This window comes from Mercenaria mercenaria, chromosome 7 (assembly GCF_021730395.1).
Source record: "Mercenaria mercenaria strain notata chromosome 7, MADL_Memer_1, whole genome shotgun sequence".
In the NCBI taxonomy this organism is placed as follows: Eukaryota; Metazoa; Mollusca; class Bivalvia; order Venerida; family Veneridae; genus Mercenaria; species Mercenaria mercenaria.
Genome location: NC_069367.1, coordinates 47,236,823 through 47,256,788, shown reverse-complemented (window position 1 = coordinate 47,256,788; position 19,966 = coordinate 47,236,823). Strand labels below are relative to the sequence as shown.

The window sequence follows — 19,966 nt, the reverse complement described above, 5'->3', positions numbered from 1 at the left end:
GTATAGCATCGAAACTAATCTGATTTTTTATATTAGGAACCACTCAAACGTCTAATTCAATCGCTTAAGCACGATTTTGATTCATTTGCAGAAAAAGTATATCTGTTTCAGCGTGATTCTTGCTTAATATGTGTATGCTAAAACAAGTATGAGACAAATCGCTATGCAGTTGAGTTTTAAGGTGGACCTGTATATAATTAAAACTTCGAGTAAAAAAAATGTATTTAAAACTAAATGATAATGGTTTATAAACCTCTTTCTGTTGAATTACGCTATCGCTTAAAAGCAAAAAAACAAATCGAAACTTAGGAACCTGATTTTATTGAGTCGACTAAACGCTGAAAGCGTTTGACGAGTCCTTGCTATCGCTTGATTTTTTTATTCTCATTAAATGGCCGAACAACACAGTGCATTGGTGTAGTTCCATTAGATTGTCTAATTTAATTAAAAGAGTTCATTAGTCGGATGAAGTTCAGTTATGTCAGTCCTATTTGATATGACCAATATACGATGTAATATGTCAAATTCATGACGTGTGATTGTGCAATAATCTAATAAAGCCACGTATTTTCTTCCGCGGTAACTCATTAAGCATAAACACGAATAACGATTCTACGGGATTTGGTAATACTAGTTTGCGTATATGATAATGGTAACTAATTTTATGACCTTTTGTCACAGAATAGCAAATATAATGTTTACAAATTCAAATAAAAACGGCATATTGATTTATTAGCAAAATTATCCATTTATTACCCTGCCCGTTTCAAAAAGTAATCTTTAAAAAGAACAAATCTTTTGCGCTTTGCATTTCATGAATTGTGCAGATTTACCAAGCTCGCGTAAGATCAACGAAAAACAAAACATAGTTCCAGAAAATACTGCTAGTATTTTATTGAGACGGGTACCTCTGAATGCATTCGAATGTCTCTTATCAAAGAGTTTACCACATCGATGAAATTAAATTATGACAGCTTCATTTTAAATTACTTGAATAAGATATGTGCAGTACGTTGATTCTTCCGCGAGACTTCGTGGATGAATGCTGATTACATTCTTGGCACTTGTCGGCGAGCACACGTGACTGTTTATAACGACGCATTGTCCGTAGTTTTTCTACGAATTTACGTTTGAAAATACGAAATTCAGTTTCCTAAAAATATACTACGAAGATCGGCCAGATCAAAATGATGCAAATTCGCGAGTGGCGAAAATGAAAACGTCTACATATAACTTCGTTCTAAACCGTAACCTTTCTAGAATTTTGACTGGTCCGGATAATTTGCTTACGATTCAGGTAGCCAAAAAATGATACCGACACCAATTCTGCGTTTCATCATGACACATGGGTTGAATTTTGCAATCAGTAAGCGGATAAATTATCAAAGCAGAAGCTCTTACTGGTTTGTTTAATTACTACTGATTAAATGATTTTATTTCTTATTTTACGAGAAAAAAAACAAATCAGCGAAACATTAACTTGTATTTTCTTTTAGTTTTTTAAATCGAATGTAGATCGTCTATTTTAGACCGCTTTGACGAAACGAATCAATTTTATATGAAATGATTTAAATAAGAGGTAAATGTCACCGTAAACTCCGAAGTCAGATACTGCCAATTGCTGCTAAACTGTCTTCGTATTGTCACAATTTGAAAAACACATTGTTGAAACTGGAGATTTGGGCGGTATTTAAAAAGTATAATTGTATCCGGATATAATATTTTTGGATAAATATCGAGCTGTGTTATGAAATTTTAACATTCAAGTAACAGACAACATAGATATTATTATAACAGAAATGATTTTAGAATTCATTTTTATAAAACATACATAGAATCTATATCAGACTTATATTCTAAAGTCCTGAGGCATGACCTGAAAGTAAAAATATGAAGTGACAGTCATTCATACTTTGGATATTGTAATACTAAAAAGAATCTAGGTAATATTTAGAAATTAAAACATTAATTTCCAATTAGAAAACGCACCAAAAGCTGTATCAAGGGCCAACATTTTCAAAATTTTCTTGTGATGATACCCCAAACCCTACTTGCAGGAGGGGGTATCCTCCCACCCACCCCCATATTGCCACTTTACAGTTTGATACATTTGCTCCTTTACCAGCTGCCCATTTCACAATCTGACTGCAATTCAAAGCAGGAAGGAACACCCCTCCCCACATCCACCCTGCTACCGACCACTTAAAAATGGCTCAAACATTTTTCCGAAATTGGTAGCTAGTCCGAGTAACTTCTCTTAGTTTCGAATGCGCAATTTTCCTGTCAGTGTAAACATTCGTGACACTATATATTGACATTCAGCAACATTTACATATCTTTAAACGCAAAAGTAAGTATACTTTTAATATACATCACTTATAATATGATTGAACAATACCCAAGATGTATGACACGGTTACCGCTAGGCCCTTTAGCTGTAAAATATCTGAACAGTTATTTCGTCCATCCGTTACAAATTGTATATGGCAATCCGCGCTATAAAATTTCAATATATAAATTGTAAATTTTATCATGTGCGAATATACCAGCCGATAATTACCCGTTTTGGTAATGCCGGGGGCAAATGTTAACACGAAAAATATAGTGAGGGGCAGTATCTTGGTGTCTGCTGTCAAATTGTAGTTTGTACACTTTTATTTTTGCGAACCACTCTTCCCTTTTAGAGAAATATATCGGCCAAATCTTTAAAGATTAAAACCTGTGACTCTTGGCGAAACTCCGTCGACAGGAAACTATAAAGAGTTTTTCAGACAGCACATGTATATTCAATACTCTTTCTCTTTTTGTACACAACTTAGGTATATCTAGAAATAAAATATCTTTCAAAATATACATGTACTAAAACCACTTTTTGGCAGTGGTTTCAAATTCACTGAATACAATGCTTGTTCTTTCAATTTTTTCTGATATGCTTGTTATGGTCCCTAAAAAAGGGTAGCATAGTTATAGCCGCCTTGTCTATCACAGAGGATATCGAAGATACCAAGTTGTAACTTTTACATGAGATCCATTTCGGTTTACTTTATGTCTAGATTGTATCCTTCTCAGATCAGTCCTAGGTGGATTTGTTAGAACTTTGATACTATTGATGAAAATTGTATGAATCTTAGAAAATATTGAATTGAAGCCTCAATTTAGGTTCACCACTTTAATCGATTTCATTGATTTATTACCATGTATAATCTCAGGAAAAGAAATATTTGAAATAAGCTGCATGAAAGCATATTATTTTTACGCACAAAACCAGTCATTCATGTGCATTCTGTATTCATTATTCCTGTTGTTTGATATTATAACCTTGCCATTTAGACTATATTACCAGTACATCAATCATTAGCCGACTCCCAAGCCCTTCAGACGTTTGATTTTTATTTGTATTTGTGGCATGATTCACTTTGATGATGTAAAAAAAAAGAATAAAACTTGATGCCCATTTCATCTTAACCAGCGATGTGCATTATCCTAAATAAGTGTATTTTTAGCTCAGCTAAACATTTTCGCGATCACTCGATGTCCGGCGTCTGTCGGTCAACATTTAGCTTGTGTATGCGATACAGGCTGTATTCTTCAAATGATCTCCGTGAAATTGAGTCAGAATGATAACCAAGAAAAAAATCTAGTCCGAGTTCGAAAATGGGTCATCTGGGGTCAAAAACTAGGGAAAATCAAAGAAAAACCCTGTGTATGCAATGGAAGCTGTCTTTTTCAATTGATCTTCAAGAAATTTTGTAATAATAATAAGCGTGATAAAATCTAGGCCGAGTTTGAAAATGAATTATCTGCAGTCAAAAACTAGGTCACTAGGTCAAATAAAAGAACAACCTTGTGTATGCAACAGGTGCTGTATTTTTTAATTAATCTTCATGAATTTTGGTCAGAATGATAACACTGATGACATCTAGGCCTAGTTTGAAAATGGATTATCTTGGGTCAAAAACTAGGTCACTGGGTCAAATAAAAGGAAAACCTTGTGTAAGCAATAGAGGCTGTACTTTTCAATTGATCTTCCTGAGATTAAGTTAGAATGATAACCTAAATGAAATTTAAGAAGAGTTTGAAAATGGGTCATCTGGGGTCAAAAAGTAGGTCACTAGGTCAAATCAAAGAAAAGCCTTTTGTTTGCAGTAGAGGCTGTATTTGACAATTGATCTTCCTGAAATTGAGTCAGAATGATTGCCTTGATGAAATCTAGATATAATTTGAATATAGGTCATCTGGAGTCAAACAGTAGCTCACTAGGTTTTCTTGGTTTGTTTTGGGTTTAACGCCGTTTTTCAACAGTATTTCAGTCATGTAACGGCGGGCAGTTAACCTAACCAGTGTTCCTGGATTCTGTACCAGTACAAACCTGTTTTCCGCAAGTAACTGCCAACTTCCCTACATGAATCAGAGGTGGAGGACTAATGATTTCAGACACAATGGCGTTTATCAAATAGTCACGGAGAACATACGCCCCGCCCGAGGATCGAACTCACGACCCCGCGATCCGTAGACCTATCTACTGAGCTTAGCGGGCGGGTAGGTCACTAGGTAAAATCAAAAAAATAACATCGTGTATGTGATAGAGGCTGTATTTTTCAACTGGTCTTCATGATATTTTTCAGAATGATAGCCTTGATTAAATCTAGGTCAAGTTCGAATATGGGTCATCTGGGTTTAAAAATTAGGTCACTAGGTCAAATCAAGTAAAAACCTCTAGTATGCAATAGGGACTGCCTTTTACACTAGATTTTCACAAAATTTGGTCAGAATAGTTGCCTTGATAAAATCTAGGTCAAATGCGAATATGGGTAGTTTGAAGTCAAAAACTAGGTCACTAGGTCAAATCAAAGAAAATCCTTTTGTTTGCGATAGAGGTTGTATTTTTCAATTGATCTTCATAAAATTTGGTCAGAATAACTGCATTGATAAAATCTAGGTCAAGTGGAAATGTAGGTCATCTGGGGTCAAACAGTAGGTCACCAGGTCAAATCAAATGAAAACATTGTGTATGCGATAGAGGCTGTATTTTACAATTGATCTTCCTGAAAATGAGTCAGAATGATTGCCTTGATAAAATCTAAACAGAATTTGAATATAGGTCATCTGGAGTCAAAAAGTAGGTCACTAGGTAAAATCAAAGAAAAACATCGTGTATGTGATAGAGGCTGTATTTTTCAACTGATCTTCATGATTTTTTTCAGAATGATAGCCTTGATTAAATCTAGGTCAAGTTCGTATATGGGTCATCTGGGTTTTAAAACTAGGTCACTAGGTCAAATCAAGTAAAAACCTCTAGTATGCAATAGAGACTGCATTTTACACTAGATTTTCACAAAATTTGGTCTGAATGGTTGCCTTCATAAAATCTAGGTCAAGTGCGAATATGGCTAGTTTGGGGTAAAAAATCTAGGTCACTAGGTCAAATCAAAGAAAACCCTTTTGTATGCAATAGAGGCTGTATTTTTCAATTGATCTTCATGGAATTTGGTCAGAATAATAGTCTTGATGAAATCTAGGTCAAGTTTGAATACGGATCATCTGGGGTCAAAAACTAGGTCACCAGGTCAAATAAAAAATACGTGTTTATACTAAAGATTTTTGCTCCAATTTTAATGATAATTCGTCAGAATACTTTTTCCATGAAATCACTTGGTCAAACATGTTTACACTGTTATGGTGTGTTATGGTGGGTTTCTCAGGTGAGTGACATAGGGCCATCTTGGCCCTTTTGTTGTTTCTTTTCGTTATTATTGTCTTAAGTTTCTTCTTATCTTTCATCATAATGAAAACTTAAATTTTACTTTTTTTTTTTTTTTTAAAAAATTTTAGTTACCTTAGAAACCAGCAATTAAGTCGAGTCAGAGAAATATATTTATTATTATGTTTTGACGAATTTAAAATTGATAAAATATGTAGTCGCGAAAGCTTGTGGATAGCTTTGAAGTTTAACAGAGCAATAGATTTTATTTACCTTAACGTTGTGAAACAATGAACGTTAAGCACTGACCCTATTTTATGATTAGTTAGACAAATTGTACCTTCCTCTCGGCAATTTGCTTGTACCCATTGATAGCAGGCTCGACTGAGACAGTCGTGATAAAGTACCTTTTCCTAGGACACACTACGATGAGAGTAACCAGGAACGCAAACCTTCACCGTACGAGTGTTAGCCCACTCAACTAGTACCGTAAGAAGATAATATATTAATTCTTATATTTTGCTTAGCTAATTTAAGCAATCAGCTCCCAGACGTTACCAAGCGTTATACGGTTGTCAAAACTTGCCTTGATCTTAAATGAGAATAGGGCTGATAATTATACAAACAGCTGGAAATCAAACAGCAAGAACTATTTCAATATTACTGCGTAGACAAAGTCGGAAATTCAATTTTAATGAAAACATGACTTAGTACATGTAAATTTAGAGACTTTTTAAACTTTTCGAATTCGGCTAAGACGTTCTTACATCATTTTTAAGAATTATCTTAAAACTTACAGGAAATTATGAGAAAAGAACTACTAAGAGTTATTTTTCCTGTCATATTTGTTTACTACAGAATAAACTCAAATAATCTTTTTACATCTCACTGCCTTCTACACCTCATTTTGAGTGAATAATTCTTTGTCATTCTCTGTCAATTATAGAAGTTTGACAAAAACATCGAAACACATCCATTTATCTTTGCAGTCTTTTTTGTTGTTGTTGTTGTTGTTGTTTTGTTTATGTTTTTCTCTAAAAAGAGAAGACAACCGTTATGCTAGTGTGACTAAAACTTAGGAGAAATAGTTAAAACTACTTTTGTTAACTTTACTTGACGTCCTGTTGAACAACCACTTTGGCCGGTCATCGTATCCGAAGAAAAGACAATCTTTCAAAACAACTTTTCTCAGTCTGTATAAATATTTCAGTGGAACTTTTGAATATGCCTCTAACATTGCTTCCTCTTTTTGAGCTTTCAGTTCAGTAGCACTAACGTTTGAAGCGAAAACTGCAAGTTTCATTTCTTTAAAAAAATCTTTAAAATTACTTTCGTTGAGATATGTTGGGGGACATGGCATATTGATATGTTTATATATTTTTCCAGTTATCTGATAATAACGCCATGCTCTTTTATAGAGGTCATTTGTATTAATACTGGACTGTTCAAGTTTTAACCTCTGTAGAAGGGCCTGAAAATACTCCATTGGTCGGAATGTTTTACTGTTGTTCTTTTCACTGATTTTCTCCGGAATTCTCTTTGAAATTTTCTTTAATTGCCATTCATTCGCTAGAAACTCTAAATCGGACTTTATGGTCTCTAATTTACCAATGAAATTATAACGGTGTTCACAGGGATCACATCTTACATGCATGGGCGTAATATGATCGTCCATAGATTTACCGGCTTCGAACTCTTCAACAGTGTAACGTATCAATTCGGTAAATGTTACGTCATGTCCATATTGTAGACTATCATTGGATGGGTTCTCTCTAAACCGTTTAACTATGCGTAATCCTACCGGCGTCCAGAAGCCTTTTGGAAAATAAAACTTATTACAGTAAGTTGCAAATAATCGCCCATACGGCTCCCTTACAAACATAAAAGAATAAGCTGTCTTTTGAAGTATGTCTTTCACGTATTTTTCCGGGAGACTGTACAGTTCTAAAGAAGAATTGCGTAAACAATCAGCTGAACAGTTCAAAACGTAAGCTAAAGTATCTATAATGAAAGTTGACGCTGCTTTATTTACTCTGCAATAAATTACGGAATGACTGGGGTTACACAATGTCCTTAATTTAAGTTTTGATGTCTCTTCTTGTCTTGGTTTTCCCAACAAACTGCACTGTTCACGAATTATATTCAATCGTTCAGCGTTTCTCCCTGATACCTCATCAAACATGCCAATCTAAAATTCAGAACAGCAGTTATACTTTGATGATGTATTTCTTTGACATTACAACCAAATGAAATGTCCGGATTGGGATAACACTTAAATAGTTCTTAGTTATTCGGTATTATTACACATTGTGATACCAAGACTTTTAACAGGAAAAAATTTGCTAACACATTGCAGTTTATGTGAAATACATTTTAATAGGTTTCGGAGGAAACTATTTACAATACACATAACGTTAAAAAAATTAATGCAAGAATCTACAAAGCAAATGTCAGGTAAAATCAATAATTCGATAAATCTCAATACCACTTTTTATGAATTAAATATAGGATTGTGAGAAACATAACCTGCGCATTTGCAACAGATGCCCCATGTGCTTGTTGTAACTGGTCTTCACTGAATCTGAATAAACGGTCTGTTTCTGAAAAAGATAAAGTTTTATTATGTAGTAGATAAAAACCAAACACGCAGTCAATTTACAATTTATTAATATTCAACGTTTCGGCAACATGCCTTCTTTGGGGACTAATAATAAAGAACGGGTATAACGTCACAATACTTTTATATTCAGGCGGTGACATACACATACACATTTATTAAGTAATGTTTCAAAGTCGGAAATGTCTGCTTGATAAAATTTAGCCGATGATAAAAACTTTTTGATAAAAAGGCAGATAAATGAACAGTGATGATTATAAATCAAAGCCCTGAAAAGACTGATTGCCAGTGCTCATTTAATGATATTTCAACCAATACACCCGAAGAATCAATATTTCATTGTGCAAAGACCGGTCATGATTTGAACAATGTTGGTAGAGGTCTTTTAGACAATGCTACTTTCCAAATATCTAAGCTCTGTGCATTGTGGTTCAAGACAAGAAGATTTTTAAAGGTTTTCCCTCTACATCTCCATGTAAAATTAAATTTACCACAAGGTTGGGCCAATTTCAACCCTAACCCTGAACCTAACCTAACCCTAGAGCGGAGTGATTCCGAATATTTCGAATGCAAATATAAACTTCATTTTAATTCTACAATCCGTTGCTATTTGTTTTTGTTGCTAGAAACAGCAGTCCTCAGTTGCTCACCCACTCACAAAAAAAATCAAGATTAATAAAAGATAAATAAGGGCTATATTTTTACATGTCAAGAATATTTTTGTGAGGCGTTCACATAGAAATAGAAGGATTAATATACGACGCGAGGTTGAAACTTGATTTAGAGCTATAGCCAGTTGCTAAAGCACCGGCTAAATAGAAGTAGAGAGGCAACTGAATGATGAGAAGTACTATGATAAACAATTTTAATCCCTGTGAAAAAAATAAAATATGAATTTCAAAATTGTATTGAGAAAATTGAGGAACACCACCACAGAATCAGTGATGAATTTGTATTTTCCCAAACGAGTTGCACATACCCCAGTTTTATGTATTGCCAACAACACATACATTCTACGATAAATTGCTACCGCTAGTATATCCTGGGAGACCAACTGTACCTGGATACAACTCATGCATAGAAAATATTTTAAAATATGTTGACTTTTGCTTAAACACAGAATGCAGAAACTATGATCATACGTAAAAGATACAACTGACTTCATTAATCAATTGATGAATATACGTCTCCAACCTAATTCCTACCTAGTAAGCCTGGATTTGTCGTCTTTATATAAAAACATCCCTCATGATGACGGTATAAATGTGTACCTACTCGTGGTATAAATACATTGCTTGTTGACGATATTGCCAAACTTATCTAGATAGTGCTGGAAAACAACTAAATATTAAACATATTTTAATCGACTGTGTGGACTTTGCTACACAACGCAGTTAATATTATGACGTTCAATCTTTGAAAGAGTTATTTGAAAACGTGTCAGTAGGAAATATGTTATCGTTTTTAAAGCAGATAGGAATTTATCAAAAAATCTAACATTTCATACTTTCTATTTACATCATTTGCAATACGTACATACATTTTTACATAACTGATAGATATGCTTTACATTTTTTACATGGATGTTTTAGGTATGTTTACATTTTTTACATTTATGTTTATGCTTTACAGTTGGCGTTTGCAATGTGGCTTCTTCTCGGATATATTTGACCATTTTGTATCGATTAGCCGTAAAACCATTAATTTTGATGAAAGAGTTTAGAGTTTAAACATATTTTATTGCTTATAATACATGTATTTATATCATTACAGCAACATTGGATATCAACAATCAATTGAATTATAGCAATAGGGTCGGGTCACAAGTTCTGCCAACATAAGTAAACGGCCCTTCCCCTAAAAATTAACTTTTACATAGAGTTAATTACTTTTACGAAATAAACAATTATAACATGTGTTACAAAAGATTGAAGAAAAGACCAAAGTATGACTGAAACTAAAAAAGAAAAATGAAGCTAGTTTAATGTTATATATGATGTTGATATTGCTATTTTTCCTCATGGATCTGTTTCCCAGAAGCTAGACAAGGGCAGGAGTAACTGTATTCGTTTGCGATAAGTTGAGGTTTGATTAATAATCAATATCAAATGTTAGGTACTGGTAGAAATTCCAATCTCAGCTATTCTCACTGAAAACGATTAGAATTTATGATAAATTTATGCACTGCCAAAGTAATTATTGAATTGCTTTCGTCTGAGTACATGTCAGATCCAAATAATAGCAGTGTGTCATTTAAAGGATGCAAAGTTCTGGTTTCATGAAATAGGTCGATTCTTTGTTCCCTAAATATAATGTTCAGCATTCTCGATGGGATACCCACAGTCACAACTGGGATTATCTCTTAAATGGTTTCTGTATAAATCGTTATTCAGATTACTGCATCGGTTTCTTAACCTTGCATGTAATATTGAGGGCAGTCTTTTACCAATCAGAAAGTGTTTGGGGATTGTTGGTGCTCTGAACAACTCTTTTAGCTTTGATTTAAATATATTAAGGGATTCAGAATTTCTAATATTTATATCAAGTGAATTCCATAGATCGTTAGATGACGGTATAAATGAGTAACTATAAATCTGAGTTCTTCGAGCTATTGTTACATAGTTATCATTGTTTCTCAAAGGGTAATTAGATATCTCTGCTACAACAGGAGGAAAAATATTTGACAAGAATTCAGGGAGTAGACTATATTTAGCTTTATAAACTGTAATAGGCTTTTGAATATTTCGTCTGTCCTCTAAGGAGACCCATCCTATTTCTTGAACTAAATTTTGTATTGCGACAGATCCGGTTAATCCTGTAACTATACGTGCCGCTTCATATTGTAATTTTTCTAAGGATTGTTTTTGTTGTACAGTGCAACCATCCCAAACGATAGATGCATACTCTAATATAGGTCTCATATATGAAATATAAATTTGATTTAGTGTATATCTTTTTAACTTGAATTTTAGTGCTCTCATAGAACTCAAAACCTTCGATGCATACTTTTCTTTGTGGCTTATATGCTTGTGCCATTTAAGATCGGACGATAAAGTTAAACCTAACTGTTAATTTAACATGATGTGGTAGGTTGTTCCAGAGTCTAATGGGAAAAATGAGTTCTTGTGATAATGGCCGGTACTGGTGATCTACAAAAAAAAATGGAATGATGGATTTTATATAAAAAAGTTAGGAGTGTGAAATTTCTCCTTTTTTCTAACGTTTGCCATTGAAGTACAATTAATATTTCTGTGATGCTTAATCTACAGTCAACTTCATATGTTAGAGATTGTTACCATGAATGCCAAACAGTTGAGCAATATTCCAGTTATGGAAGAACAATTGTTTTGTACGGAGTTTCTTAATTTGTACATTTAATATTTGTTTGATCATTTCTTTTCATGTATTTTAGGGTCTTGTTTGCCTTGTTTGTGATCTCACACTGCTGGTTCGCTTAAATATTAAGCATTTTATAGCTTAGATTCATGGATATGTACTTTATAGCGAAAAGCAATGTTTTATTATTTCTTTTTTATATACCCTAATCACTTCGCATTATCAGAATTAAACTCCATTTACCAAAGCTATAATTTAGGGAGGTTCTGCTAGACAGTCTCACAATCATGCATGATATTTATAGTATGATTAGTATGATAAACTAGTGAGATAAACTACTTTATCGTCAACAACCAGTCTTACAGTGCTTTTAAGTATGTCTGGCAGGTGAGTGATATGTTAAGAAAAGGCAAGGCTTAAGAACATACCCTTGGGGTGCCCCTGATACCATAGGTGGTATATCTAATTAAAGACGTTTTGTGTTCGTATTTAAAGGATAGATTGTATCCACATTGATGATTTTCTATCTTACTGAAATAGCTTGTAGACCAAATGATTGTGATCGACTTTGTCAAACGCTTTGCTAAAGTTCATAACTATTAGGTCTGTCTATTTACTAGCTTCAAGGTTTCATAACTATGCTTTGAGCTTTGTAAGCAATGCAAGTAAGAGAATAGGTTTGTGATTGCTGGCTTTTTTTCGCGGGCCCTTTCTGTATACAGGGACAACGAAAGCCGCCCTCCAATCTTGTGGAACACTGCCAGTACCAAGTGAAGGCATGTAAATTTAAGTCGTATTTTTATAGAGGAGCAGTATTTAAGCTGTAGGCGGACATTGTGTTGTAAGCTATTACTATTACTTCCCTGCTTTTTGTTGTTGTTGTTTTTTCTTTTTTTTTCTTCTTTTTTCTTTCTTTTTTTTTTGATATTGTCAATAATTAGTTCCAGTCGTATCAACCGATATATGAAAGAAAAAGTGAGCATGTTACATGATATTCAAACCATAATTTGAATCAAAAAATGACATTTTTATTATTTCACACATATTTCATATATGTCAAACGATGACAACAATATTGCACGCAGACATAAAATTAGCCTTTTTTCTATATTTGAAATCACTTCCTGTTTATGTGCGACTGAAAATTAAAGAAAAGTAAAAAAATCGGTTGAAAATATATCAGCTGAAGGACTTCAGTACAAGGTAATACAACATTGCCGTACGAATAGCCACCTGCGTTTTATTTCACTATTCATATGGGACCGTACGATTAGCCACTTCCTTTAGCGTAGTTACGGACGTATCCGAATGATGGCGGATGTGTTACTGAAACCGAAAATAATATTTTTATATTCGTCTCCATCGTTGGAATCTATCTATTTACAAGTAAATTTATCCAGTCAATGTTTTCTAGAACCGACGTTATATGCTTGCTGTGGAAAAATTACCTTCCTGCGTGATCTTATCTGGCATAACCTTAAATTATCTATAGAAGCCCTGGAGGGACATTTTAAATTAAATGTTAATTGTTGAAACTTATTAATGAGTACTTAATACTTTAAATTAAAAATTGAATTATTAAAACTTAAATATTAGAAATAAAATAAAGAGCACTAGAAAAGCGGGAACGTCCATTGTGAAAGAACATGTCCAGTAATAAGGTATGATAGACTTTAATTTGATTCTTCCACGTTTAATAAATACAAGCGTAAACGGATTTTGAAAGCTTATAAGAGTTTATGTTGCATGTTTTATGTCTAAATGACTTAAAATTAGCCAACAAGGTCTTTGACAGTATCTTTTCTGCATAAACATTTGATAGTACAGTCACAGGACATACCTAATCTATTTTTTCAAAACTTGGTCGTGTTCGATCTGCTAGTTGTGCATATATTTTGATAAAATTTAAATGTGGTTACTTCGATAAACAAGTTATCTACTTATATGCCAAAAAGAATTTTGGCATTCACTTGAAACTCAGAATAGTCATTCACTATCAAAAGGCGAGTCCATAACAAGTAGATGCAGAGTTATCTGCCCTTGTTTCGACCTAGTACATAGAAATATGGGCCAATTTTTTACTAAAATAAAATTTTCTCAAACACTTTCAATGCTTTTATCTTGAAACTCAATACACTTATAGAAAGTTATGACCTACTTCTATTGACGAGAGGAAACAACTCTATCCAGCTCTTTGTAAGAGTTATTCCCCTTTTTCGACTTAGAATTTTGCTTTAAAAGTCAATTTCTCAAAAACTATCAAAGGTATTCACTTGAAACTCTGAAAAGTCATTTGCTATCACAAGGGGAATCCATAACGACAGGGCAGGTAACCCTGTGACCTATATATGCAGAGTTATCTGCCCTTGTTTATACTTAGAACATAGAAATAAGGGCCAAGTTATCACTAAAATTTAATTTTCTCAAACACTATCATGAATAGCTTTTAACTTGAAACCTAATACACTTGTACAAAATCAAGACCTACGTCTATTGGCAAACGGGGAAAACTCTATCCAGCGTTTTATATGAGTTATTCCCCCTTTTCGACTTATAATTTTGCTTCACTGGTAAAATTTTCAATAATTATTATTGAAAAGCTTCTTTTTCAGTGATCTGTTCTAATGCATGCACCTGTTCTGTTACTAGCACCAGGTCGTGTTTTGTGTCAAGCACTGTTCTGTGTCAGCACTTAATATACTTTCCAGCACTGAGTTGAGTGCGCAGTTTAACGAACCGCTCTTGTTCTGAGTTGTAGTGTGTGTGCTGGCGGTAGGGGGGAGAGGGGGGTCATAGTAATACGGCGGTAGCCAATGGTTGTAATGAAATTCTAACACTGCTGCTTTTCATTTCATATAAATAAAGAAGGAATTATGTGTGATACAATGTAAATTACCTCGATATTTCACAGTAACCAAAGAACGTCATTGTTTAATACACTTAAGGATCCAGCCCAAAGGTTCTGACTTCTTTTTCTGTCACAAAAATGTGTTAGAATGGATATACCATGGCCAGTGAATTAAACACTAAGGCCTTCAATATTTCTTTTGTTCAAATTATAGCAAGATCTGGCTTACTGCTTACAGCTAAATCTCAATAACTTAGCCAGATCTAAAAAAAAAAAAAAAAAAAAAAAAACGAGCAAGCCTGTTTACTGGTTCAGGTCTAACAAACCCAGACACTATGTAAAGATAGATCGAACCCAGACACTATGTTAATAAATTTCATATAACATATTATATTGTACAATATCATACCTATCATTTGTACTTTTGCCTAATCAAATCTTATTAAATATAAAACATAAACTGTAAACAATTAAATCAACAAAAATTTAAGAATTAATGTTAAATATAAAATCTTAAATATAAGAAATAAATTCTAAATTATTAATTCTAAATATTTAAAAATTAAATGTTAAATATAAAATCTTAAATATAAAAGATAAATTCTAAATTATTAATTCTAAATTATTAATTCAAAATATTTAATATGTAAAAATTAACCACAACTTTTATGATTTAGTCATTTTGAAAAAGGATGATGATTTTCGTGTTAGCATTGTGGATATACATGTACATCATAAGTCTTTATTTTACTGTCATTGATTCAAATATTGAAAAATGTTATTGACCATAGCCACAATCACCATTTCCAAATTGCTGACAGAAAATTTAATATTTTCTGTTCTTAATTAGTGTTTTGTTGACAATGTGAGCTTTTGTGATCACTTTTCATCCATTGTCTGTCCATAAACTTTTTCTTTAAAAATCTTCTTCAAAAAAGCTAAAATTATAAGCTCACCTGTCACATAGTGACGGGGTGACTTTTGTGTTCAACTTTTGTCCGTCGTCCGTGCGTCTATGAGTGTGTAGACATTTACAAAATATCTTCTTCTTTGAAACCACAAGTCACAGACTTTAGATTAGATGGCGTTTTTTCAAATTTCTTCAAATCATGACTCCCGGGGTCATAATGACTCCGCCCGGGGGCTTATCAGCTTACATAGAGTTATATAGTGAAAAACCTTGAAAAATCTTCTTCTCCAGAACCACAAGGCCTAGACCTTAGATATGTAGCATGCAGCACTACTTAGTAGATCTCTACCAAGATTTTTAAAACCATGACCTTCGAGGTCAAATTGACCCCGCCCTGGGGCTTATCAGTTTTACATAGACTTATATAATAAAAACTTCAAAAATCTTATTCTCCAGAACCACAAGGCCCAGACCTTAGGTATTTAGCATGCAGCACTACCTGATGGACTTCTACCAAGATTGTTCAAATCATGACCCCAGGGTTCAAACTGACATCGCCCTGGGGTTTATCAGTTTTACATAGACTTATATAGTAAAAACTTCAAAAATCTTCTCTTGAACCGCAAAGCCCAGACCTTAGATGTTAAGCATGTAGCACTACCAACTAGAACTCTACCAACATTGTTCAAATCATGACCCCAGGGTCAAATTGACCCCACACAGGGGCTTATCTGTTTTACATTAACTTATATAGTAAAAACTTTAAAAATCTTCGATTGAACCACAAGGCCCAGGCCTTAGATATATAGTATGTAGCACTAAATAGTGGACCTCTATCAAGATTGTTCAAATCATGATCCCAGGCTCAAATTGACCCCACCCAGGGGCTTATCAGTTTTACATAGACTTATATAGTCCAGCACATCTTCATGATTTAAATGTGTCATAAAATTCATGTATATGTTGTTGTTTTTTTTCACCGAAGAGACACGGAAATGTAAGAACACGACTGACTTCCGCTCGGCTAAAATAAGAATGGACTAATTTGCATGATTTTAGCGTAACCAACGCTAAGTTTTTGACATGGAATTCCATTAAAAAAGACATACGCGAGGCTATTCTTGATTGAAGTAACTGATCGATGAAGATAACCCAAAAGGACTTAGCAAAGAAAAACATAAAAATAGATTTTGAGCAAAAATCCTTTTTCGTCACTTTCCTTCATGCGCGTGGCAGCACCTTTAAAGTTAGTCTGTAAAATGCACTTACAGACATGTTTTGAAGGATGCTAAACTAAAGGTACATGGAACCTTCAACTAGAGTCCCCAGTTAAAATAATGGTTTTGCCCTAAACGAGAAAATAATGGGCAGAACTAAACAAACTGGAATTTAGAAAGGCGATCTGAGGTTATAGTTTTGTTTGGAATATAAGTTTGATGAAAACAACAACATGCTAAGGTCACAAATTCCATTTGTTGCTAAGCAACAACTTTGGCAAAAATAGCCATATTTTGTTTGTATATCTAAGAATTATGGCTAACCAGTACCACAAAATATCAAGTTTACCGTTTTACAGGTTTTATTGAGCAACATATGCTTGAACATTATGTTTTACGGATTGATTTATATGAAAGCAAATAAAAAAAATAAAGTCAATAGTTCACTACCAATAAGCCATGTCAGTATTCTTTGGTTAAAATTGATTGCACGAAACCTAAAAATTGATGTAAAGTTTTATGGTATATTTGATTATATTTGTTATTAACATATCATTTCCCTGTCTTATTGTTACAGATTTATTGCATACAAGTGGAACACGCAACCTAGATGTTTCTGATCAGATTCTTAACTGCCTTGTTTCCATGGCAACAGGTCATTTGGTAAAGAGGCCGTCAAAATATTTAATTAAAAGGTGATTTTCCGTTGCTTAGCAACCGAAATTAAACGAATGGTACATGTACCCAAATGAAAACTCAGATGCAACAGAAAGAATTGCAAAGTTATGATGTTATTGTTTTCAGCAAAGATAAACCAGATAAAACTTACACATGTACTCTTTGGAATGAAAAACAATTTATTAAGATACATTGCTTCTGTAAAAAATTAATAAAATTATTTAAGTTATCATATATTAATGATCACCCTGTACCTCTAATGGCAACTATTAAATACCATTTATAACTATATATACTTACTTATCTATATGCACAAATTTCACCTTCAAAATACGTTATTCTCGAACATGTACATATTTTTGGGGTCAAATCAGGTGGTATCAAAATACGCGCCTATATTTGATATGCGCTTATATTCAATCATGCCTCTATCTTCAAAACTCTACAAAATGTTAAAAATTCTCAAAAACAGCATCTAGTTCAAATTTAGTTTAAAGTATACCTAAGAAGTTGTCTCATATATTTCAGGAAATGCGAAGTGCTCCAACGGGTACAAATCTAGGCCGAGGTCAGAGAATGGAGTTCAAAATTAAAATTGGTTGGACAAATTACAGAAATAATCGCTCTAGGCTGGTAACTAAATCCAAAGGTGGAGAAATCAGGGGAATTTCATTTCGTCATGATGATGATCTTACAGTAGGAACGATTAAGGAACGATTGACTTCTTCTTCCCAGGTGGCAGATTTATTAATGGAAATGTGGAACAATTCATATTTACTTTGGTTTCAACGTCAGGAGATGAACTGGATGACATGACACTTACCATACTAGTATCAGAATATTTAAAAAAGGGACATATATGCCAGCCAATGTTATCGGTATTTGAGGTCAAAGCTGATTGAAAAACTGAACTTCGTGTTGATGATAAACCTGTCAACACTGTGAACAATACAATAAACATAAAATACACCAGGATGAAACATTCATCGTATATCTTATCTCATGTATACTTAAGATTTTCACTCTCTTATTCACATAGCTGTTAAGTACATTATTTGGAGGTGTTATTGTACCAATGGTTGTGCTGTTATGTGACTGTACATTTCATGATAAATACTATATGATTCAGTTATCTGTGGTTATGACATTGTTTTTGTTTGTTTGTTATAAAAATTGAGGTTTTGTAATCCTCTCATGCATATACTATGCCTATATGTTTAATAAATTTTGATACATTGTGATCTTTTGTCCGTCGTCTCTGTGTGTGTCAACAATTTCTGAATTACAAAAAAAATCTTCTCCGAAACCACGAGTCCAAGAGCTAAGATATTTTGCATGTAGCATTACCTAGTGGAGCTCTAACAAATGTGTTCAAATCATTACCCCCGGGGGTCATAATGACTCCGCCCTGGGGCTTATCATGTTATATAGAGTTATATAGTGAAAAACCTTAAAAAATCTTCTCCAGAACCGCAAGGCCCAGAACTTAGATATTTCGCATGTACCACTACCTAGTGGACCTCTACCAAGATTTTTAAATTATGACCCCCGGGGTAATAACGGCCCAACCTTGGGGCTTATCAGTATTAAATAGACTTACATAGTAAAAAAAAATCTTGTAAGCACTCTAGAAGTCACATTTTAGGTCGGATCTTCAACAAACTTTGTCATATGTTTATCTTAATGATATCGACGTCAAGTTTGAAACTGGGTCATGTGAGGTCAAAAACTAGGTCACAAGGTCAAATTATCGGAAAATCTTGTAAGCATTCTAGAAGTCACATTTTTGGTCAGGTCTTCATTAATCTTGGTCATAATGTTTATCTTAATGATATATAGGTCGAGTTTGAAAGTGGGTCACATGAGTTCAAAAACTAGATCAGTACGTCAAATCATTGAAAAATCTTGCAAGCACTCTAGAAGTCACATTTTGGTCAGATCGTTTTTTAACAATTTTTCAATCATTTATTCAATCTGCAGTTTGCGGACATATATAATAGAAAAAGCAACATCTCAAAATAGAACATCTGAACTCGTACATAACTGCCATTGGCATTCATATTCCCGATTCATAAAACTAACAAGTTATGACTCTATAGGTATTTTAATAAAAAAGAGTAATGTTTGCACAGTACTATACATTTGTTTCCATTGGAAATAAACTTTACATACTGTCTCGAGCTGTTGTTCTATAACTCCAGAAAAGAAAAGTGCTGTCCACTTCGGACGAGCAGAATAGAGATTTAAGGGTTCTGAACTGGAATATTTATCTGCTAATTCACACACTTTCCAATATTGAAAATAAACTGTCTCAAACTCTATAATACATATATACACATTTTTACAAGTATTAAGTACATAATTATTTCATGCCAGAACATGGGCAATATTAGGGGTGTGGTCAATACGATTAGTGTCTTGAAATACTGGAATTCAAAAGCTCAATTGAAGCACCTTGCTAGTGCTGATCATGGAAATGTCAGACATTATAGTTTCAATTCTGGGCAGCATTTGCAGGTGAAATATTCGGTTCATTCACAAGCAGGAATAGATCCGTTTCCAATCTTCCTTCTTTGATGATTGTTGTCAGCCTATTCATGTCCAAACTTTGAGATTGAATGTCTCCGTCAGTCTCTAAAGTAGAAACGTCGGGGTCAGC

The 19,966-nt window shown here is 33.6% G+C and overlaps 1 protein-coding gene across 1 annotated transcript in view; it reads right to left on the bottom strand.

Moving 5' to 3' along the window:
- Positions 1-6,378: 6,378 nt before the first annotated feature.
- LOC123554238 (carbohydrate sulfotransferase 11-like) overlaps positions 6,379-19,966 on the bottom strand; it is a 32,057-nt gene continuing 18,469 nt past the window's right edge. The window contains exons 2-3 of the mRNA XM_045344235.2: positions 8,228-8,301; positions 6,379-7,889 (exon numbers count right to left, since the gene is read on the bottom strand). Of these exons, the coding sequence (XP_045200170.2) occupies positions 6,777-7,889; positions 8,228-8,301 (1,187 nt within the window). The 3' untranslated portion in view covers positions 6,379-6,776. The remainder of the gene's footprint in view (positions 7,890-8,227; positions 8,302-19,966) is intronic.